The sequence below is a fragment of the Pogona vitticeps genome, chromosome 1, assembly GCF_051106095.1.
Source record: "Pogona vitticeps strain Pit_001003342236 chromosome 1, PviZW2.1, whole genome shotgun sequence".
Classification (NCBI taxonomy): domain Eukaryota; kingdom Metazoa; phylum Chordata; class Lepidosauria; order Squamata; family Agamidae; genus Pogona; species Pogona vitticeps.
The window spans coordinates 355769442-355792580 of record NC_135783.1 but is presented as its reverse complement, the minus strand read 5'-3'; the positions used below and the strand labels follow the sequence as shown (position 1 = coordinate 355792580).

Sequence of the window (23139 nt, the reverse complement as noted above, 5' to 3'; positions counted from 1 at the left end):
GTTTTCCGGTTCTGTTTAGCGATGTTTCTTCATAGCGATGGTTAATCCAGAACGGATTAACCTCGCTATGCGGGGCACCACTGTACTGAGGTAATAGAATCTTAGAACTGCAGGGCTAGAAGGGAAGGGAACTCCCAACCTCTGGCTCCACAGTTAGTTACCTTAACTGATGTGTATGAAAAAGGGAGAGGAAAGAATTTGATAAACAACATCTGTGAGAATTAAAGCAACAATGCATGCATTGAAATTGAGAAGGTACGGTATTTGACCCCAGCATAAGTTCTAAATGCTGCATGTTAAAGTAGTACCTCGATTTATGAAATCAATGTGTCCTCCAGGACATTACGTTATGTGAAAAATACATAAACCGGAACGCGGATTGCCATAGCGACGGTGGCGGCGCTATTTTTTTTTATATTTTTTTTTATTTTTTACTTTATATACACATATCCAAACATAGACATACAGTATATATACACACATATGCCTAAATCTCTATCTACAAACGATACATACTGTAGAGCTTAGCCTACAAGCCTTTTGTATAATAACACATTTCTTTCAGCAGTGTCTTCTCCTCATTATTCCTTTTGGTCATTTTCTATTTATTACAAAGTTTTTGCTTTCCACCATTCATAGAACATATTCCAGCTTTCATAGTAAGTTGACTTTTCTTGCCCTTTTAGTCTCTTTGTAAGTCTATCTATTTCAGCGCACTCTAATATTTTTTTGATAATCACTTCGTCTTTTGGTGGGTCTCCCTCCTTCCATACTTGTGCCCATGCTAATCTAGCAGCTGTAAGGACATGTGATATTAAGTAATAACTTTGCTTATTTATATTATTTGGTATTAGTCCCAATAAAAACGTTTCTGGCTTAAACTGTATTTCTTGTTTAGTCATTTGTTTGATCCATGTATACAGTTTGACCCAGTATTTCTTTGCAGTATCACATGTCCACCATGTGTGGTAATAGGTTCCTTCTTGGTTTTTACATTTCCAGCACTTATTCGAAATATTGGCAGAAATTTTTGCAAGTCTGGATGGACGGAGATGCCATCTATAAAACATTTTATACAAATTTTCCTTATATGACGTTGCTAATGTTAATTTAAGATTTTTAGTCCACATTTGTTGCCATTTCTCAAGTTCAATACTATATCCAAAATTTTTTGACCATTTTACCATTGTTTCCTTAACCTCCTCATCTTGAGTGTCCCATTGCAATAAAAACTTATATGCTTTTTGAGTTTGTTGTTTTTCTGTAGTGAGTAATATTTTATCAAGTGCTGTGTATTCGCTATAAAATCCTCCTGTTTTTTTATCCTGGTTATAGATCGATTGCAGTTGTAGTTGGGGCCACCATGAAAAAGTCAGTCCTTGACTCTCTAGTTGATCTTTTGTCTTTAACAGTCCTTCCTTATTTAGGAGCTCGTTATATGTCGTTATTTTCTCAAATTTCAATAGGTTTGGGTACGTGAATGCTTCCATCGGTGAGATCCACCTAGGAGTTTTTATATACATTTTACATTTAATTTTTTTCCCAGACTTTTAGTAGAGAATTTCTTATTATATTTCTCTCGAAGTATTTATGAGTTTTTGCTTTCCCATACCATAGGAAGGCATGCCAGCCCGCCTGAAGTTCATGTCCTTCTAAATATAGTATTCTTTTGTTTTTTAATTTTATCCACTCCTTAATCCAATTCAGAGCACTCGCTTGATAATATAAATTCCAATTTGGTAGGCCAAATCCCCCTCTTTCTTTTGCATCTTGTAACAGTTTAAGTTTAATTCTGGGCTTCTTCCTTTGCCATATAAATTTTGTAACTAAAGTATTTAGCTCTTGAAAAAATTTCTGCTCTAATTTAATTGGTAGATTTTGAAAGAGGAAAATTACTTTTGGGAGGATGTTCATTTTGATCGTTGCAATTTTACCTAGAAAGGATAATTGTAATTTCTCCCATCTTGTCAGCTCTTGTTTTATATGTTCCAGGAGTTTCCCATAATTGTCTTCCTTTAATGAGGACCCTCTAGCAGTCAAGTTTATTCCTAAATATTTTACTTTTTTGGCTATTTGAATTCCTGTCTTGGATGTAAGTTGAGTCTTTTGTTCCTGAGTTAGATTTTTGGTTATAAATGTTGTTTTTTCTTGGTTTATTTCTAGTCCAGCTACATGGCCGTATTCCTTTATTTGCTGAAGTAAATTTGGGGCTGTTTCCACTGGATTTTCCAGAATAAAGACCAAATCATCTGCAAATGCTTGGAGTTTGTATGTTTCATCTTTAATCTTTGTTCCTTGTATTTCTTCACTTTTTCTTACTTCTCTATTTAGTATTTCCAATGAAAGAATAAAGAGTAGAGGAGAGAGTGGGCACCCTTGTCGTGTACCTTTAGTAATTTCGATTTTGTCTGTTCCTTCTCCATTTACGATTATTTTTGCTCTTTGCTTTGTATAAATTGCTTTTATCATGTTTAGAAAATTTTGTCCAACGTCCATAACCTCCAATTGTGCTTTCATAAATTCCCAGTTTAGATTGTCAAAAGCTTTTTGAGCATCTAAAAATAAAAGTGCCATTTGTTTTTCTGGGTGTTCTTCATAATATTCTAAGATATTTATTATTGTTCTTATGTTGTTTTTTAATTGTCGTTTGGGGAGGAAGCTGTTTTGGTCTTCATGTATAAATTGTACTAAATATTTTTTCAATCTTTCCGCCATGACATTTGCAAATATTTTATAGTCTACGTTAAGTAGTGAAATTGGTCTGTAGTTCCCTATTTGAGTTAGATCTGTTCCTTCCTTGGGTAATAGCGTAATGTTTGTTTCCAACCAGGTTTCTGGAATCGTTTCTTCTTTTAGTGCTTGATTACACACCTTTTTTAGTGGTTCCAGTAATTCTTCTTGAAATGTTTTATAGTATTCCGCGGGAAGCCCATCTGGACCAGGAGTTTTCTCATTTTTTTGCTTATTTATACTTTCCATTATTTCCATCGTTGTTACTTCGGCATTCATCATCTTTTTTATTTCATCTGGTATTTGGGGGGGATTTGCTCTTTCCAAATAGTTTCTTATCTTCTTCTCATCTACTACTCGCGCTTTATAAAGATTGTTATAAAATTCCTTTATTATGTTATGTATTTGGCTTTTCTGAGTTTGTAGTACACCTTTTTTGTCTTTTATTCTGTTTATTAATCTTTTTTCTTTTTGTTTCTTCAATTTGTATGCTAGCCAGAGTCCTGGTTTGTTTGCATTTTCAAAAAAATCTTGCTTTGCGGCCTTTATTTGTTGTGCCATTTCTTCTGTTTCTATAAGATTCATTTTATGTTTCAAGATGTTCATTTCCTTTTTCACCAATTTGTTGTTAGGGTTGTTTTGTAGCTCTAGTTCCAGCTTCTTATGTTCTTCTTTCATATTATTGTATCTCTGTTTTTTTATTTTATTCCTTTTGATTATGTATGATATTGCCAGTCCACGGAATACCGCTTTTGCTGCATCCCATATCATCTGTGTCGAAGTTTGTTGTGTTTCATTTTCTTTGAAGTAGTATTTCATTTCTTTTTTCACGTTATTTATGAATTCTTGTTCTTTCAGGATCTTTGTATTGAGTGTCCACCTTCCTTTTTGTTTCATTTCTCCTTTCCAGGTAATTTTAAGCGGGTTATGGTCTGCCCATATGTTTGTTTGTATAATTACTTCCTCTATTCCTATCCTCAACTCAGATGTTGTCCAAATCATGTCGATCCTGGACCAGGATTCATGTCGAGTTGAGTAAAAAGTATACTGCAGCTTGTCTTCATTGTGTCTTCTCCAAGTATCTTCCAATCTAAGCTGTTCTATCATTTGAGAAAATGTTTTGGGTAGTGTATTTCTTTTCTTTTTCCCTTTATGGTTCTTTTTGTAGTCTTTTACTGGGTCCACTATAGCGTTGAAGTCTCCTATTAAACAAATATTTTGGTGGTTCTTTTCTCTCAGAGTATTATGAAGCCTCTTGTAAAATATTTCTTGGGCTTGGTTAGGAGCATATATGGCAGCTATCAGTGTTTTTTTATTATTGATCTCTGTTTCTATCATTAAAGTTCTTCCTTCTTGATCTGCATAGATAAATTTGGCTTCCTTGTGGCTTTTCACATAAATAGCGACTCCTCTTTTCTTCTGTTTGGGATCACAGGCATAAAACAGTTTACCTGTCTTTGGATATTCTAATAATTTACAATTTTTTTCTTTAATGTGAGTTTCCTGGAGAACAATTATATCTGCTTTTTCTTTTTGTAGCTTTGAAAGAGTTTCCCTTCTTTTCCTTGGAGAGTTTAGTCCGTTTATGTTTACTGAAAATATTGTTATTGTTTCCAAGTTCACTTATATATTGGGTTTTTTGCTCTGGTTTCCCTCTTTCCCTCAATTTCATAGTCAATCTCCCTTCTTTTCCCTTGTTGTCTTGTCCCACACCTTTCTTCTTCTACCTCTATTGAAACACTTTGTTTTCCTATTGTAGCGATGTATTTCTCATAGAATTCTTTGGCTTTATCCAAATTGTCTAATCTAACTCTTTTTGACTGCCAGTTTACTATAATTCCTTCGGGTATTATCCATCTAAAGTTTATGTCCTTCTCATTTAATTTTTTTGTTAAGAAGAGGTATTGTTTTCGAATCTCTCGGATTTTCCAAGGGATCTGCTTTAAGACTTCAATTTCTTCACCTTGGATCTTTAATGGGCTTTCCCTTGACCGTTTCAGTATGTCTTCTTTAATTTTCCTCCTCAAAAAGGTTATATGGACATGTCTTGGCAACTTGTTCCTCCTCGCAAAACTTGAGTTTATTCTGAAGATCTCCGCGATTTCACGATTCATCTGTGATTTTTCTATGTCTAGAAATTCTGCTAAGACTTCCACCATTTGATCTAGTAGATCCATATCGTTATTTTCTGGGATGTTACGAAATCTCAGAATATTTGATGCTCTGTCCATTTCTATTGTCAATGTTGCTTCTTCGTATTTCTTTAAGATTTCTTGGGTTTTGTCCTTTTCTTGTTTCAATGCTTCTATTTGTTGGCTATTTTGTGTGCTTTTCTGGTCTAGCTGTTGGATTTGTATTTTATTCTGTTGGACTTCCTGATTTATTTCTGAGATTTGGTTAGTTAATGTAGTTATCTGTTGATTAATCTCTTCCATTTTATTCTCTAGCCTGGCTTGATTTGTGCCAATCGTTTCTTCTATCCTTTGTTGATTTATTTTTATGTCTGCAAACATCTCTAGGATAGATTGCATTTCTTTACTCTGTTGTTCCTTTTGTATCATATCTCCTAAAATCTTCTGCTGAGCTGGACTTGCTGTTGTTGAGGATGCATTAATCTCCAGGCGCAGGGAAACTTCCTTTACAATGCAAAAGAAATGGGAAAAAAAAAACGTAAACCAAAGAATTATTTTGAACTGATTTACCTTCATAAACCAGAAATTACCTAAACGAGGCGTACGTAAACCAACATATTACTGTATCTCAAAGGTAGCGCTACCTATTCCGCACACTGGGCCAGCTAGGCAGGTGGAAGTCAGGGGTCTCAACGCATGGATGATGTCCAGGGCAGGGGTTTAGATTCATTCAACACTGTTTTAGGATGTTTCGGGACAAGCTGGGCTTGTACAAGAGGTACAGGCTTCACTTGAATGAACATGGAACCAGACTGCTGGCATGTAACATTTAAAAGGTGGCAGAGCATCTTTTCAACCGTATCCCCGGGGGGAGGGAAGAAGTCAACAGGAGCCGAGAGGCATTCATTTTGGGACTCCTCATCCCTATGGAAAGAGGGTGGAGAGGGTAGGGCACAACAACGTGATGATAGTGTAGTAATTAGGACAGAGAGTGTGATGGGATGGAATTGTTGGTCCACTGGAAGGAGGAGCAAACAAGCAGCCCTTCTTGGGGGACCCCATATGCAGAGGCTTTCATGCAAACGCCCGAAGCGCCTGAGCAAAGATGAAAGAACTGGAATATTGAGAGGATATAAGATTGAGACAGTGGTCATAAAGGAAACCTGGTGGGATTTCCTAGAACCAGTGGGATGATGCAATCCCAGACAATATAGTCTAGAGGAGGGATAGACAGGGCTGGGCGTGTTGGAGGTGGGTGGCCATCTCGGACAAAGAAGGGGTAGAATCCAGCAGAATGGAGATGGACGGCGGGTCGGACTCCATCACAGAATCACTGTGGGTTAAACTGCCAAGCCAAGGAGCAAAGAGATAGTGGGTGGGGGGCTTGCTATCATCCTCCAGATCAAAAACTTGAGGGGGAAAAATTGAAATGCAGAGAGAGATCAGGGAGGTGTCCAAAAGGGACAGGACTGGAATCACGGGGGACATTAATTCTCCTCACGTCGACTGGGCCAATGCGTGCTAAGTTGAAGAAAGAGAGACTGGGTTTCTTGACATGCAAAACGACTGTGCCTTGGAGCAATTTCTCATGGAGCCCAACAGAGAGGACAGGGGACTCTGGATCTATTATTGCATGGTACTCAGGACCTGGTTAGGGACCGGAATGTCACTCAGTCCCTAGGGAATAGTGACCATGCTGCAAGCTGTTTCGCCTTGCAGATTGGGGGAGGGGAGAGTGTGTCAACCAAATGTAGGCATCCTTCAGTCTCGAAAGACTATGGTATCGTGCTCTGTATGGAGGACTTGGAACAGCGTCTAGTGTGGCTGAGGAGGCCAATTCGAGAGTGACAATCCCTTCCACACTGGAGACAAATCCAATCTGTCCCCTGTCCAGCTCCCTGGTTTTGCTTCCTTTGTGACTTCCTCTTTGCCTCAGCCTGCTGGACAAGGGTCTCTTCAAATTGGGAGAGGCCGTGATGTACTGCCTGCCTCCAGGCTGAACGATCAGATGTCAGAGTTTCCCATCTGTTGAGGTCTATTCCTAAGGCCTTCAGATCCCGCTTGCAGATGTCCTTGTATCGCAGCTGTGGTCTCCCTCTGGGGCAATTTCCCTGCACTAATTCTCCATATAGGAGATCCTTTGGAATCCGACCATCAGCCATTCTCACAACGTGCCCAAGCCAGCGTAGACGTCGCTGTTTCAGTAATGTATGCATGCTGAAAATTCCAGCTCGTTCTAGGACTACTCTATTTGGAACTCTGTCCTGCCAGGTGATACCAAAAATCCGTCGTAGGCAACGCATATGGAAGGTGTTCAGCTTCCTCTCCTGCCGGGCACAAAGTGTCCAGGACTCGCTGCAGTACAGGAGTGTGCTCAGGACACAGGCTCTATAGACCTGGATCTTGGTATGTGTTGTCAGTTTCTTATTGAGCCATACTCTCTTTGTGAGTCTAGAGAACATGGTGGCTGCTTTCCCAATGCGTTTATCCAGCTCGACATCTAGAGAGAGGGTGTCAGAGATGGTTGAGCCAAGGTACACAAAGTCATGAACAACCTCCAATTCTTGTGTGGAGATGGTAATAGAGGGAGGTGAGTCCACACCCTGGCCCATGACTTGTGTTTTCTTCAGGCTGATTGTTAGTCCAAAGTCTTGGCAGGCCTTGCTGAAACGGTTCATGAGTTGTTGGAGGTCTTCAGCAGAGTGGGCAACAATGGCTGCATCGTCTGCAAAGAGGAAGTCCCTCATGCATTTCAGTTGGACTTTGGTCTTCGCTCTCAATCTAGAGAGATTAAAGAGCTTTCCATCTGATCTAGTCCGGAGATAGACACCTTCTGTTGCAGTTCCAAAGGCATGCTTCAGCATGACAGCAAAAAAGATCCCAAAAAGTGTTGGTGCGAGGACACAGCCCTGTTTCACTCCGCTTCGGATGTCAAAGGGATCTGATGTTGAGCCGTCAAAAACTACAGTGCCTTTCATTCCATCGTGGAAGGACCTGATGATGTTAAGGAGACGAGGTGGACATCCAATCTTGGGAAGTATTTTGAAAAGGCCATCCCTGCTAACCAAGTCAAATGCTTTTGTAAGGTCTATGAAGGCCACTAAGAGTGGCTGTTGTTGTTCCCTGCATTTCTCCTGCAACTGTCGGAGGGAGAATACCATGTCAGTGGTGGATCTATTTGCTCGAAATCCACACTGTGATTCCGGATAGACTCTGTCTGCAAGCACCTGGAGCCTCTTCAGCACAACACGGGCCAGCAGCTTCCCTACAACGCTAAGAAGAGAGATACCACTGGACACAAAAACCATTTATTTCCAAAAGGCAGACTTCCCTGAGACGAGGAAGCAAGTTAGAAAGAAGTTGAAAGGGAAGGGAAAAAAATAGAGAAATATCTCTTCTAAGCGCCTGGAGTCTGTTTAAAACAACAGTCGTAGAGGCCCAGGGGAAGTGTATATGCCACAAAAAAGGAGGGTCACCTAAGTCCAAGAAGGTGCCGGCATGGTTAACGAGCAGAGTTGGAGAGGCTCTGAAGGGAAAGGAGGGGTCCTTCCACAAATACAAAACCTTCCCAAATGTGTAAAATAAAATGGAACACAAATTCTGGCAAAAGAAATGTAAGAAGATGGTACGGAAGGAAAAAGAAAGATGGTTGATGTGGGTTTTTCGGGCTTCTTGGCCGTGTTCTGAAGGTGGTTTTTCCTAACGTTTCGCCGGTCTCTGTGGCCGGCATGTTCAGAGGACAGCAAACTGTGCTCTTGTCCTCTTGCTGTCCTCTGAAGATGCCGGCCACAGAGACTGGCGAAACGTTAGGAAAAACCACCTTCAGAACATGGCCAAGAAGCCCGAAAAACCCACAACAACCATTAGATCCCGGCCGTGAAAGCCTTCGCAAATACATTGAAAAAGAAAGACTTTGTGGAAAGTGTGGACAGCAATATAAAGAGGAATAATAAACACTTCCGATCGGAAATGTGATTAATCCGTTCCGGCTGAAGGGGGAGGGAAAAGAAAAGCAAGCCAAGTGTGCAAGACCCATCGGAAATGCAAAAAAAGCAAAGCAGAAAGCAAGCCAAGCATGTTAGACCCATCAGAAATGAACGGGGGGAAAACAAAAATGCTAGCCAACTCCCCCCCAAGACCAATCAGAAATGGGGAGGACTCCAAAAAACAATCCCCAAGACCCTTCACAATACAAAAACATAAATCCCCCAGCCCAAAACCACGTGGCAACATCCATCCGGAACAGTTTTTAAAAAGCAGAAAGCAGCACCTTACCTTACCAGGCGGTTCCAAGCCTCCTCCGATCGCACTCACTCTAACCACTGGGGCAAAAGAGCTACAAAAAAGCAGCCTCTTCACCTACTAACGGTTAGCAATTTGAATTCCCAGCCTTTCCCCCCCTGCCTTTTTTTTTGTTTGTAACTCGAAGCTCCAGCCGCAAGTCAAAGAAAAATTTTGCAGATGGAGCCGGTTGTAACTCAAAATGGTTGTAAGTCAGGATGTTTGTAAGTCGAGGCACCACTGTACAAACTACTCTACTCAAACCAGAGATGTCACCAGGAGGTCTCCTATGGAGGCCTTGAAATGGTCAACAGAGACTCAAGTAGGAAGGAGACTTTCTCCAGCAGTAGGGGTGGCAGAAAACTATAAAGACATTATTCCCACCTTGGCAGAATGATGATGATAGGGATAGAACATAGGTAGAGTTGAATTCAGGTTCATGGGATTGGTCTTGGACAACTTCATGGATGTTGGATTTCTTCACTCTACAGTATGTTGTAATTGCAAGTGTGGTTCTTATTATTTTGGGATTATTTGTATGTTCTATCTAGACATTTGCCTCTGTGGAGCCGATTTAAACTCATCATCGTTTCTATTGGCAGAATTCAAAAAGCGGGGAATGCTACCTGGATATGGCCGAAACTAGTTTTATCCCTGGTCTTGGAGTTGAAAATCTTATTCTACATACAGTGGTACCTCGATGTACACACGTCTCTACGTATGAAAATTTTGAGTTATGAATGGCATCGACTTGTGAATGGAGCTTTGACTTACAAATGGAAAAGAAGGCAGGGGAAAAGGGCAGGAAATTCAAACTGTTGGTAGCGAAGAGGCTGCTCTTTTGCCCCAACGGTTAGGAAAAAGAAGGCTCAGCCTCCCGGGGGTCCCCCGACGCCATCATCGGTGCCTTTGGAAGTCTCCCAGGGGGTCCCTCGCAGCCATCGGAGGCCTCCTGGGGGTCCCCCACCGCCACAATCGGAGTCTTCGGAGGTCCCTGGGAGTCCTCCGATGATGGTGTGGAAGCCCTTGGAAACCTCTGAAGGTGCCGATCGCAGCTGCGGGGGACCCCGGGGAGGTCTCCAATGGTGGCAGGAAAGCCCTGACCAGCTCAAGCCTCCCCACCCTGGGAGACCTCTGGAGAGACCCCCGCCACCGTTTGTAAATTGAGATACCACTGTATTATATTCTTAGCACTGCATTATGTTCTCTCTTGACCTCTGTATTAAGTCAAATGCTTAGATTTCACACCTTCTACCCCCTCAATTTTCTACTAGCAAATGGCCCATTTAGGAATGCCACTCAGAGGCCAAACACAGATAGAATTAGTTCCTTAATTCGGAATCACTCCCTTGCTCGTCCCACACGGAGGAGACCCCCCCGGCCAGTGTGCAGGAGTTTGTCAAGGCAACTTCGAGGCCCATCCATGGAATAAAGAGCCCTGGGCTCGTTGAGATTAATAACCAGATCTTTCATTTGATTTTCCCTTTCCAAAATTCCCCAAAAGCACAAGCGGCTTCTTCAGTGCATTCTTCTGGATCCCAAAAGGGGAAAACAGAGCTTCATAATTTATTTATTTATTTATTTATTTAATTTGTACCCCACCTATCAAGTCAGTATGACCACTCTAGGCGGCTTCCAAGCATATAAAATACAGTGACGTATACATATAACAAACGATTTTTTAAAAAAAAATCAATATGGTATAAACACTAAATAAGCAGCGCACAATAAGCATGTTCTTCAAGATGGCAATATCACAGAACTAAAGTAAAGAAGGAAAGATTAAGTATTATCTGGAGGGAAAGCGTCCTTAAACATCCAAGTTTTTAGTTGGGTCTTAAAAATACCCAGCGACGGGGCCTCGCGAATCTCTGGAGGAAGGTTGTTCCAGAGGCGAGGAGCCACCTCTGAGAAGGCCCGATTTCTTCTCTTTTCCTTTCGGACCTCCCTTGGCGTCAGGCTCCTCAGCCTCACCTCCTGACTTGAGCGAGTGATACGGATAGTTCTTGGTGGGAGTAGGCGTTCCGACAAGTATCGGGGTCCTAAACTGTTTAGAGGTTTATAAGTAAGCATCAACACTTTGAAGTCGATGCGGAACCAAATGGACAGCCAATGCAGTGCGGCCAGGGTGGGTGAGATGTGTTGGAATTTTCTCACTCCACTTAGAAGTCTGGCCGCCTCATTCTGCACCACCTGAAGTTTCTGCATGAGCCTCAAAGGCAGAGCCATGTAGAGCGCATTATAGTGGTCTAATCTAGAGATTATGAGTGCATGCACCAAGGTAGTGAGCGCCCCCGTGTCAAGGTAGGGTCGCAGCCGGGCAATCCGCCAAAGATGAAAAAAGGCGGTACAGACTACCAACGCCACCTGAGTTTCCATAGTGAGCGCCGGGTCCAGATGACTCTCCAAGCTGCGGACCCCATCCTTGGCGGCAAGAGTCACCCCACCAAAAGAGAGGGAATTTCCCAAATCCCCAGCTGTGGGAGCGCCCACCCTCAGTACCTCCATCTTGTCCAGGTTCAGCCTCAGCCCGTTTTCCTGCATCCATTGCAGTACAGTGCCCAGGCAGCGCTGAAGGGACAGAACGGCATCTCCTGCGGTTGGTTTAAAAAAAAGATGTAGAGCTCAGTGTCATCAGCGTACTGATGACACGATGCTCCACACCCCCTGACGACCCCACCCAGTGGACTCATATAGATGTTTTTTTTTTTTTAATTTTTATTTAGGAACAGGGATAGAGGGTACAAAAAGAAAGAGGGGATAGGAAAGGAAAAATGGTTTTGGGGGATAGGAGAGCATAAAGTATAACATCATCCAATCAATTCATATTACTAATACATATCAACTTTTTGCTTTTTCACAATTTGATTACCCTCCTGCTTTTATCTTATCATTTAACTTTTATTTTATTCTATGTTATTCCAACATTGTCTGGTAGCTGCTGCCATTTATACAATACATCCCATCGTTCAGTTTCTTTTTGAATTGAACAGTCTTTCAGCCCATCTGACAGAATATTCATTTTTTTCACTTCCCATATTTTCACCATAAAATTTTCTGGTTTCAGTATCTCTGCCTCCTTAAGATTTTTGTCATAATGCTTTTTAATTTTGGAAGCTGCATGGGTCACTGGATAACTCTCTACTACATTCATATTACCTGGTGTCATGTCTAATACAGACGATTCTAAAGTCTGTACAACTTCATTTAAGTTTTGTTTGGCATCTACTGTCCCCTCTTTCGTCCCTTTCATCAAATCTTCTAATTTGCTAAGACCTGCATTCACTTGCTGGAACCCTGTTAATATTAGCCTTTGTATATTAATCTGCCATTCCTTTTCTATTTCTTGCACCTCTATTCCAGAACTTTGGGATTGAACAGACCAAGTCTCCATTTGTTCTTTTGAATTTTTGGGGTCCATCTCAGGCTTTGGGGTTTATATAAATACCACAGTAATCACCCCCTAGAAATTCTTCCACAGTTTCCACAATTTTATCAACAATTCAAACCCCTCATCATAAACCTCCCCTTAGATCTCCCTCCAATCTTTGTCCAAATATTGTACGCAGTTATTTCTTCTTCTCCTGAGTTCAGCAAGCTTCTATTATTAGACTCACACGCGGTCTGCAGTCCGATAAACTAAACAACAGTCACAGAGTCTCAAACTGTCCAGTAGATTGTCCTTGGAGCTTGTCTTGTGATCTTCATTAACCCCTTAATGCTCCTTAGTCCAGTCGGCCACGTCAGCTCCTTCTCCCGAAAACCACCAAATTCTATTATTTATAGTTCACAAAGTCCAGAGAAGGCAAAGAATAACGTATCCCAGCCACACTGCATCCACCGAAGTCTCTTAAATCCAGTCAGATGGTGTTGCTGTCTGGGATTCTTCTCCAGAAACATAAGATTTATTTTTCCATCTCAGACTCTCGGCTTTAGAATCAGCCTGGTGTTTAAGAGTTCACTTAGAGAAGCTTAGTTTCGCTTTTGAGTCAGACTGATAAGATAAACCCGCCGCTGCATTTATTCTTTCAGCCAAATATTTTCATTCTTATTTCAACTTAATGAGGCTGTTTCATAAATCAGAGGCTTCGGCTTACTTACTTGTTATATATTATTAGTTTATATTGATTGCTCTCCTCTCCCCCGGTAAAGGGTTCCTCGCGGCTCAGTGCCAAAAAATGGCGCCCGCTCCAGTCTGTGCACGGTGATTTCTTCAGAAGAAAAAAGTCCGGGTCTGCCTCCCTTTCTTCTCCTTCTGCTGCTCACCATCTGCTTCAGAGAGACTTCTTCTAGACTCTCCTTTGATCCCCATTTCAAAAGGGGGATCCCGGGCTGGAGGGGTCCAGCTTTTTCCAGAGAGCTCCTCTCTAGAGTTGCTGGCAGCACCGCAACAAAGCCCCGCCTCGACTCATATAGATGTTAAATAGCATTGGGGAGATAATCGACCCCTGTGGAACCCCACAATTGAGACTCCACGGGGCCGAAACTCTCTCCCCAATCTGCACTCTCTGTGGGCGGTTCTCCAAGAAGGAACGGAGCCAAGACAGTGCCAGGCCACCAATTCCCAACTCAGACACCTCAGACAGCCTCCCCAGGAGGATCCCATGGTCGATGGTATAAGAGGGCGCTGAGATGTCAAGGAGGACCAGCAGAGACACTTTGCCCCTGTCAGCCTCGCTCAATAGATTATCACACAGGGCGACCAATGCCATTTCTGTACCATGGCGCGGCCTGAAGCCTGACTGAAACGGGTCCAGGGCATCTGTTTCATCCAAGTGCGCCTGAAGCTGGTCTGCCATCACCCTCTCGACTACCTTGCTTAAGAAAGAAACATTGGCGACGGGCCTATAGTTGCCAATTTTGTCCGCCGCCAACCTGGGTTTCTTCCTAATGGCCCTAATGAGCGTCTCCTTGAGGGCAGATGGAAACCTGCCCTCAAGGAAAGACCCATTAATTATTACAGTGGCCCATTCCGTTGTTAAAGACCTGGCTGCTTTGATTAGCCAGGCCGGGCAAGGGTCAAGGGAGGAGGTGGTGGCACAGCAGGGATCAAGCGCCTTGGTCACAGAATCAGGCGTGACAGGCAAGAAGGAGTGCTGGACATCTCTGCTCGACTCACTGTATTCAAAAAAGGGGAGAGGTCCTGGCAGATGGCCTCCACTTTAGATTTTTAAAATGCTGTAAATTGGTCTGGTGAAAAACTAGGGGGAGGCCCGTCACTCAGGCCAATTCCGGATAGGTTGCGCACTATACAGAATAGTTCTGCCTGCTGGTTGGATGCTTTGCTTATCCGGTTAGCGAAGATGCTCGACTGGCAGCCTTTACCTTAGCCAGGTAAAGGTTAGTAGCGACCAATTATAATCTGTCGGTTCCTTTCTTCACCTGCGCTCTAGCCGTCTCCTAAACCGCTTCAACGCCCGGAGATCCTGGTTAAACCAGGGCGCCGGGCGGTCTCTACGGTGAAGAGGGTGTTTAGGAGAGATGATGTCTACTGCCCTAGCTGCGGCGGCAGACCAGCCAGCAACCAGAGCCTCGACAGGAGCGCCAACCAGGTCAACCGTAACACTTCTCATGGCATTCTGGAATCCAACCGGATCCAGTAGCCTTCGAGGGCGGACCATGACAATAGGTCCCTACTCCCTGCAAGGGGGGAGAGCCATGAGAGAAAGAGGGGAAAGGGGTACTAGATAGGCGGGATATAAATTAAATAAATAAATAAATAAATAAATAAATACCCTTCACCCAAAGAAAGTGGAGGGACCCCAAGTCAGTAAAGAGAGGAAATGGGACAAATAAGAAAAGGGGAAACGCCCGCCTGTGGGAGATGAATGGAAGAGAAAGGAGATGAGAAGGAAGGAGCACAAGAGAGTGAGAGAGTGAGCGAGTGAGTGTGAGTGAGTGTGTGTGTGTGTGTGTGAGAGAGAGAGAGAGAAAAAAAAGAGAGAGAGAGAGAAGCGGAGGCCAATATGGTAGAGTTGAAGAGAGTAAGGGATTGATAGAAGGGTGGGGATGTTTCTGGACGGAGAAGCCATGGGGTCATCTGTGGGAGAGTTTGGTGATACCAAGAGAAGAGGTGAGATAGAAAGGTGAAGGAAGCATCACTCAGCCAGGAAACCTTTCTACTGGGGCAAACAGGAGAGGACAGGATGGAGCCGGAAGACAAGGGAAGAGCAGATGCAAATAGCCGAGGAGGAAAGAGAGAAGAATGTGGAATGGCAGAACCTTCACCCACGCGGCGGTGTGGAATTGCCTTCCCAAAAGAGACAACCGGAGGGGAAGAGCGGTGGACTGAGGAGATGCTGCCCCTCTTGCCTCTGCCGGAGTCAGCCTCAAGCGAAGCCCCACATAAAGAGAATTACTGCAGTCTCTTCTTGAGACTATCTGTGCCTGGACCAATCCGGGGAGTGAAAATTGCATCCAGGCAGGGGCCCAGCTGCGCAATCTGTCCAAGATGGAAGTAGGCGGATCGGACCACAGACGCCATCTGGTTGTCCATGGACAGCACCGGGTCCAGAAGAACGCCCAGCGTTCCTTGGGAACCAACCAAACCACAGACATCAGGGGCACCCACTTGGAGGACCCCATTCTTGTTTGGGTTCTATTGTTCCTTTTATCCTCCCACTAAAGGAGAAGGTGGGAACAGAAAGGACGTTACCTGTTAACCAATTATCATCAGAGTCCGAAGCACAGGTGGAGGGTGCAAAGCAAAATCCTCCAAGTCTGGCTTGTCTGTCAAGGGGGAACAAAAAGGCAGCCTTGAAAGTTAACCCCACACCCACCCACCCACACACAGTCCAAGTCAGGACAACCAAGGTTTGCCTCTTATCAACAGGACCTGCCCTTGGTGAGTATGGGGTTGGGGTGAGCAGGACTGAGATTAAAACAACACATAAATAAAATGCCAGACTGGAAACCAGGAGAGCTGGCTTCAAATCCCTGCTGGGCCAGGGAAACTGAGAGGAGAGAATGGGGGGGGGGGCAAAGCAACTTAAGGCGCCTCTTGAAATCTCACTTACCTTGCAAATGTTGGATGGATCTGGGATTTGGCTCTTTGTTTTTGGTCCCCTCACAAAAAAAAAGCAAAGAGAATTCAGCTCAGTCTCGCCCCTTCCTGGGAAAAAAGAGAAATAGAAAAGATCAGCCGGGAGGCTTTATGGATAAAGCAAATCAAAAACATTTCCTTCTGAGACGTGCCTTCCTCGTGTTTCTATTGAACGGGGCTTCTTCTTCAGGCAGCAGAACAAGAGGAACAGGAAGGAAGGAAGGAAGGAAGGAAGGAAGGAAGGAAGGAAGGAAGGAAGGAAGGAAGGAAGGAAGGAAGGAAGGAAGGAAGGAAGGAAGGAAGGAAGGAAGGAGCTGATCATGGAAGGAAGGAAGGAAGGAAGGAAGGAGCTGATCATGGAAGGAAGGAAGGAAGGAAGGAAGGAAGGAAGGAAGGAAGGAAGGAAGGAAGGAAGGAAGGAAGGAAGGAAGGAAGGAAGGAAGGAAGGAAGGAAGGCAGGCAGGCAGGCAGGGAGGGAGGGAGGGAGGGAGGGAGGGAGGGAGGAAGGAAGGAAGGAAGGAAGGAAGGAAGGAGAAGCTGTTCAAGGAAGGAAGGAAGGAAGGAAGGAAGGAGATGATGATGATGAAGGAAGGAAGGAAGGAAGGAAGGAAGGAAGGAAGGAAGGAAGGAAGGAAGGAAGGAAGGAAGGAAGGAAGGAAGGAAGGAAGGACGGGAGGGAGGGAGGGAGGAAGGAAGGAAGGAAGGAAGGAAGGAAGGAAGGAAGGAAGGAAGGAAGGAAGGAAGGAAGGAAGGAAGGAAGGAAGGAAGGAGGGAGGGAGGGAGGGAGGGAAGGAAGGAAGGAAGGAAGGAAGGAAGGAAGGAAGGAAGGAAGGAAGGAAGGAAGGAAGGAAGGAAGGAAGGAAGGAAGGAAGGAAGGAAGGAAGGAAGGAAGGAAGGAAGGAGCTGATCATGGAAGGAAGGAAGGAAGGAAGGAAGGAGCTGATCATGGAAGGAAGGAAGGAAGGAAGGAAGGAAGGAAGGAAGGAAGGAAGGAAGGAAGGAAGGAAGGAAGGAAGGAAGGAAGGAAGGAAGGAAGGAAGGAAGGAAGGCAGGCAGGGAGGGAGGGAGGGAGGGAGGGAGGGAGGGAGGGAGGGAGGAAGGAAGGAAGGAAGGAAGGAAGGAGAAGCTGTTCAAGGAAGGAAGGAAGGAAGGAAGGAAGGGAGATGATGATGATGAAGGAAGGAAGGAAGGAAGGAAGGAAGGAAGGAAGGAAGGAAGGAAGGAAGGAAGGAAGGAAGGAAGGAAGGAAGGAAGGAAGGAAGGAAGGACGGGAGGGAGGGAGGGAGGGAGGGAGGAAGGAAGGAAGGAAGGAAGGAAGGAAGGAAGGAAGGAAGGAAGGAAGGAAGGAAGGAAGGAAGGAAGGAAGGAAGGAGGGAGGGAAGGAAGGAAGGAAGGAAGGAAGGAAGGAAGGAAGGAAGGAAGGAAGGAAGGAAGGAAGGAAGGAAGGAAGGAAGGAAGGAAGGAAGGAAGGAAGGAAGGAGATGATGATGAAGGAAGGAAGGAAGGAAGGAAGGAAGGAAATGATGATGATGAAGGAAGGAAGGAAGGAAGGAAGGAAGGAAGGAAGGAAGGAAGGAAGGAAGGAAGGAAGGAAGGAAGGAAGGAAGGAAGGAAGGAAGGAAGGACGGGAGGGAGGGAGGGAGGGAGGGAGGAAGGAAGGAAGGAAGGAAGGAAGGAAGGAAGGAAGGAAGGAAGGAAGGAAGGAAGGAAGGAAGGAAGGAAGGTGAAGCTGATCATGGAAGGAAGGAAGGAAGGAAGGAAGGAAGGAAGGAAGGAAGGAAGGAAGGAAGGAAGGAAGGAAGGAAGGAAGGAAGGAAGGAAGGAAGGAAGGAAGGAAGGTGAAGCTGATCATGGAAGGAAGGAAGGAAGAAAGGAAGGAAGGAAGGAAGGAAGGAAGGAAGGAAGGAAGGAAGGAAAGGAAAGGAAAGGAAAGGAAAGGAAAGGAAAGAGCTGATGATGAAGGAAGGAAGGAAAGAAAGAAGGAGCTGATGATGAAGGAAGGAAGGAAGGAAGGAAGGAAGGAAGGAAGGAAGGAAGGAAGGAAGGAAGGAAGGAAGGAAGGAAGGAAGGAAGGAAGGAAGGAAGGAAGGAAGGAAGGAAGGAAGGAAGGAAGGAAGGAAGGAGATGATGATGAAGGAAGGAAGGAAGGAAGGAAGGAAGGAAGGAAGGAAGGAAGGAAGGAAGGAAGGAAGGAAGGAAGGAAGGAAGGAAGGAAGGAAGGAAGGAAGGAAGGAAGGAAAGGAAAGGAAAGGAAAGGAAAGGAAAGGAAAGGAAAGGAAAGGAAAGGAAAGGAAAGGAAAGAGCTGATGATGAAGGAAGGAAGGAAAGAAAGAAGGAGGTGATGATGAAGGAAGGAAGGAAGGAAGGAAGGAAGGAAGGAAGGAAAGGAAAGGAAAGGAAAGGAAAGGAAAGGAAAGGAAAGGAAAGGAAAGGAAAGGAAAGAGCTGATGATGAAGGAAGGAAGGAAAGAAAGAAGGAGGTGATGATGAAGGAAGGAAGGAAGGAAGGAAGGAAGGAAGGAAGGAAGGAAGGAAGGAAGGAAGGAAGGAAGGAAGGAAGGAAGGAAGGAAGGAAGGAAGGAAGGAAGGAAGGAAGGAAGGAAGGAAGGAAGGAGCACCTCACGCTGGGATCCCAGATAAAAGCTACACCCTCCCAGTGAGATGGGGGGGGGCAACAGCTGGGAACCACAGAGCAACAGGACACGCTTCCCCTTGACACCTGCGATGAAGGCAGCACCAAACAAGACTGTATTTTTCCCACTATTTAATTCAAATATTTTTACCCCTCCTTTCTCATCAAAAAGGACCCAAGGCAGTTTACGCACGGTACATCATTAGAAGGCCATATTTAAAAGTTAAAAACAGCAAGTCTACAAAGAATCAAACCAATGCTACACAAAAAAATGTTAAACAAACTCAGCCTCTAGAACAGTGGTCACCAACCTTGGGCCTCCAGATGTTCGTGGACTACAACTCCCAGAAGCCTTCACCACCACCTCTGCTGGCCAGGATTTCTAGGAGATGAAGTCCAAGAACATCTGGAGGTCCAAGGTTGGGGACCACTGCTCTAGAAGACACCAGAGCCCGTGTGATGTAGTGGACCGAGGGCTCATTCCTTATTTGTGTCACCTCAAGGATGATCCCAATGCAGGGGGAGTCTCCGAAGGCGCTCCTCGCCCTCTGTGGGCCAAGGGCCCTGTGTGTGTCGTGGGGTTGCCCACCCAAGGCGGGCAGAGTTCAGGTCTCGGGACTTTTCTCACTTGCTCTCTTCCGACCCCGAAACCTCGCCGAGGCTTCGCTCTTCCCTTTGAGCTCCCTGCCAACCTCCCAGGGGCTTGGAAAGGCGGCCACTGAGGGTGGGGTTGGTGGGGGGGGGGTCTTGGTGTGGGCTACCCCTTCCGTAAAAGAAAGCATTTCTGTGACCCCTCGGTCTGGAAGGGACCCTTCAGAGCCATTCACTCTGCAAAAGACCTGCCCGGAGAGGGAACGCTCCAGATCCAGAGGGGCCGGGTGGCCTTTTCCAGTCTTTTCCTCCTGCTCTCCGTGTGGAAGGACCACCGGAGCCTCTTCCGGCCTCTTTTTGCTCCACCCCACTGAGAGCCACGAAGGGGAGGCCGGAGGGCGAATCCCTAGGCAGAAGGAGGAGCCAGGGGGCAGGTCTTTTGCACAGCCGATGGACCTGAATGGCGCCTTCGGGACCCACAAGACCAGAAGAGGTTTTCTGGGGAGACCCGTTCCTGGGGGGGGATCGATCTCCCTTCCAGCCTCTGCTCCAGAAAGATCCCGTGGACGGAAAGTCCATGCCCCCATCTTCTCTCTCTTCCCCCCCCAGCTTCTCTCCTGCCTGCCTTCCTGGGAAACGTGGGTCCAGATTCACAGAAGCAACCCAAGAAGGAAGCTGCCAAGCCGGGAAGATCCTCCTCCGCATCCTCCTGCCCTTGATCCTCAGCTCAGGATCTGGCCTTGAGAGGGATCGGGTTAGCCCTGATCTCTACCTACCAGATCCTCCAGGAAAACACAAATACACACACAGGGAGGACCCCTCTCCCTCCCTCCCTCTCAAACCCCATTTCTTCTTTCTCTCCCCCCTGCCCCCTTGTCCTCTCCAGCCCCACCGGGGACTTTGCCCCCTTTAAAGGAGGGAGGGAGGAAGGGGGTCGTCCTACGTCACGAGGCGGAGGAGGGGGAGGAAGGGAGGGGGGAGGGGGAAGAGGCCAAGTCCCTTTCTCCCTTTCCTTTGTTTCCTTCCCCCCCCCGTGGGCGGGGGGGGGGGGCTCGCAGGATCCAAGGGATCTCTCTCTCTCTCTCTCTCTCTCTCTCTGTTGATGAAGCCCTAGGGCCCCTTGCGGGGGCGTTGATCTCCCTGCCCCCTGGGGGGGGTGGAATCTGGGACCCCTCTCTTCCCCCCCCGCTTGACCCCCCCCCGCCTCTCCCTCCAGAGGAGACCCAGAGGGGAAAACCGCCTTGCACGGCGCAAATCACAACCTGGCAAAAAAACACCCTCGGCCTTCCCCCCCCCCCCCGCCGCTTTCCCTTGATTGGTGGGGGGGGGCAGCTGGCCATCTCACGCACGCACACCCCCACGCAAATCTCACCCCCCCATCTGCCCCCCCACCCCGCTCCACCCCACCCAGCGCCCACCTTCCTTGGCCAGGTCCCGATTCGGGAGGCTCGCCCCGCGTTCTCTCCAAGCCTTTTCCTCCTCCTCCTCTTTGGCCCAAAATGGGGGGGGGGAGGAAGGAGGGGGGAGGGGCTTCCGGGGGGGGGGAGGATGGAGGGGGGAGGGGGGTTTCCCTCCCTGGCCTGGCTCTCTTTCTGTCTCCTCCTCCTGCACCCACGGGGGGGGGGAGAGAGGGAGGAGCAAGGGTATGAAAAGGGGAGGGGGGCGTGGAAGGGCCGCCAAAGGCTCCAACGGGGCGAAGGGGCGCTTTCTGGCGGGAGGGGCTCGCACGTTCAGGCACCCCCTGTACCTCGAATTGCTTCCAGCACCGCTTCGGGAGACGCAGGTCCTTCTAAGGAGTGACGTCAAAATCATAAAACTGCAAGAGACCTTTTCCAGCCCCACCAAGCTCAGTCACAGGGGATGGATTGGTTGGGGGGGGGGACAAGAGCGATGGTTTCTCCCCCCCTTCTCCATCCATGGGAGGATGCTGCATTTCTCCGACCGCCACCGATGCTGCACGTTGCTTGTTTCCCTCTCCTCTTTCCTCCCCACCTGTGTGGCATCTGTGGTCGCCCCCTTCCAAGTGGCCCTCCATGGGGTGGAGCTGACCCATAGAAAACCTCCCTTATAAGCCTATCAAGGGGAGGGATGTATTGAGGGACTGTCTTTACCACTTCTGCTCCCCCCACTGTTGAGTTCCCCGTTGGGGAAGTGGGGATTTGAACCCCGGTCTCCAGGGTTCCAGTCGGGTCATTCTCTCCACTCCCCCATACTGGGCACCATGGTGTCCCTCTGAGGTGACCAGGAGGGCTCCACTCCACACGCCCCCCCACCTCATCCACCTCCGCTTCCTTTTCCTTCCATCTCTGGAAGGCCAGGATGGGACCCCCAGTCCCTCCCTCCCTCCCTCCCCCCTTTCCTTGAGGGCTATTTAAGGGGACCCTGTGGGGTGGGGGGCAGGAGGGGGTGCCCAGGGTCCCCTGTTTTGTGCCCTCGGATGGCCAGGCAACCTCTCGCAGAAGGGTCTGGCTGCTCTCCCTTCTCACTGTCAGGGGACACTCGTGCCCTTCTAACGTGTGAGTGCTCTTATGTTGAGAGTTGTGTGGGAACTTGCCTGACTTCCACTAAATGCGCAGCAGGAAGCGCCAGCCGGTGGGGCAGAATTAGCGAGAAGTTCCCCTTTTAATACCCACCCCTCACCAAACACTAGCACTTAAACGTAACACTCAGGAGGCGTTTTTTGTATTAAAGAAATAATTCTGTATTCTACTCATGTGGAGAAGCATTCAGAAGGTTTCAGGTAGATACAGAAAAGAAGAAAAATAGCAAAAATGATGTCTTTCTCCTTGGCCCACGTGGCTGGAGAGGTCTCCAGGCTCAGAGAGCCAGGGTGGAGGTCTTACGTCTTGAAAAGCATGTGCAGGAATGGGGGCCCACAATGGAGGTCAATCACCTCATGGCCAGGAGGGACCGAAATAGAGGTGGAGCTACCCTAGCCCCCCCCCCGCAACAACAAACTCCCTCTAATTGGTCAGTATGTAAACAAACAGGTAAACAAGTTAGTTTGTGTGCTGAAAGCCCTTCCCCTTAGAAATTTACATCTAGATTGCTTTACCACCCAACATCTTAGGGGTCTGGACCCCTAAGATGTTGTTCTCTGGACCCGTTCTCTGCCTGGAGGCAGAGAACGGGCAGAAGGGGCAAGTCCTCCTTGGGGGGTGCCTCTGTCCTGGGGGGGAGTCAGAACCCTGGAGAAATGGAGAGAGGGGTCCAACGCCTGGCTCTGCCAATCGAGACCATGGCTTCTCCTGGGTGCCAGCTTGACCTCCGAAGCCGGGCCTCCCTCTCTAGCCCTGTCTTTTGGGGGGACAGGAGCAGAAGCCAAAGGGCCTTCATCACTCCCCCCCCATGAGGAGAAGGAGGAGGATCAGGAGGGGGAACTTTTTCTCTGGGGAAAAGGAGCTGCCCCCTGTCGTCGATAGGGGCACAAAGAAGTGCTGAGAGGATGGAAGGAAGAGCGTGGGGAAGTCACAGGGGAAACCCCACGTGTGGCCCTCCATTATTCCACAGAGGCCGCCCCATGCGATGAATTAGGGTGGGGGGTAGCTAGCACCCGGGGCAAGGCCAGCCTTCCTCCCTGAACCCATGGACCAGCCATTGCTCCTGCTACTGCTGCTTTCCAAAGCATGCCCTCCTCCTCCCTCCCTTCACGAAAGGAGCTCCCCCCCGCACCTTCCTCCTCCTCCTCCTCCCTCATCATCCCTCCTTCCTCCATCAAGGACCAACTAGGCC

General features: G+C 46.9%; 2 protein-coding genes across 11 annotated transcripts in view; both read right to left on the bottom strand.

Moving 5' to 3' along the window:
- The window catches only part of LOC140706082 (uncharacterized), a 276919-nt gene that overhangs the window by 51507 nt on the left and 202273 nt on the right, over positions 1–23139 (bottom strand). For 7 of the 10 annotated variants that reach the window (XM_078384426.1, XM_078384434.1, XM_078384438.1 and 4 more), the window contains one exon: positions 16160–16254. The exons of 2 other annotated variants lie outside the window; for them this stretch is intronic. In XM_078384426.1, the coding sequence (XP_078240552.1) occupies positions 16160–16254 (95 nt within the window). Of the gene's footprint in view, positions 1–16159; positions 16255–20825; positions 21025–23139 lie in introns of those variants that run through there. One more of the 10 variants, XM_078384421.1, reaches the window with a different exon arrangement.
- Positions 1–23139, bottom strand: part of LOC144586363 (uncharacterized) — a 222623-nt gene that overhangs the window by 51507 nt on the left and 147977 nt on the right. The window lies entirely within an intron of this gene.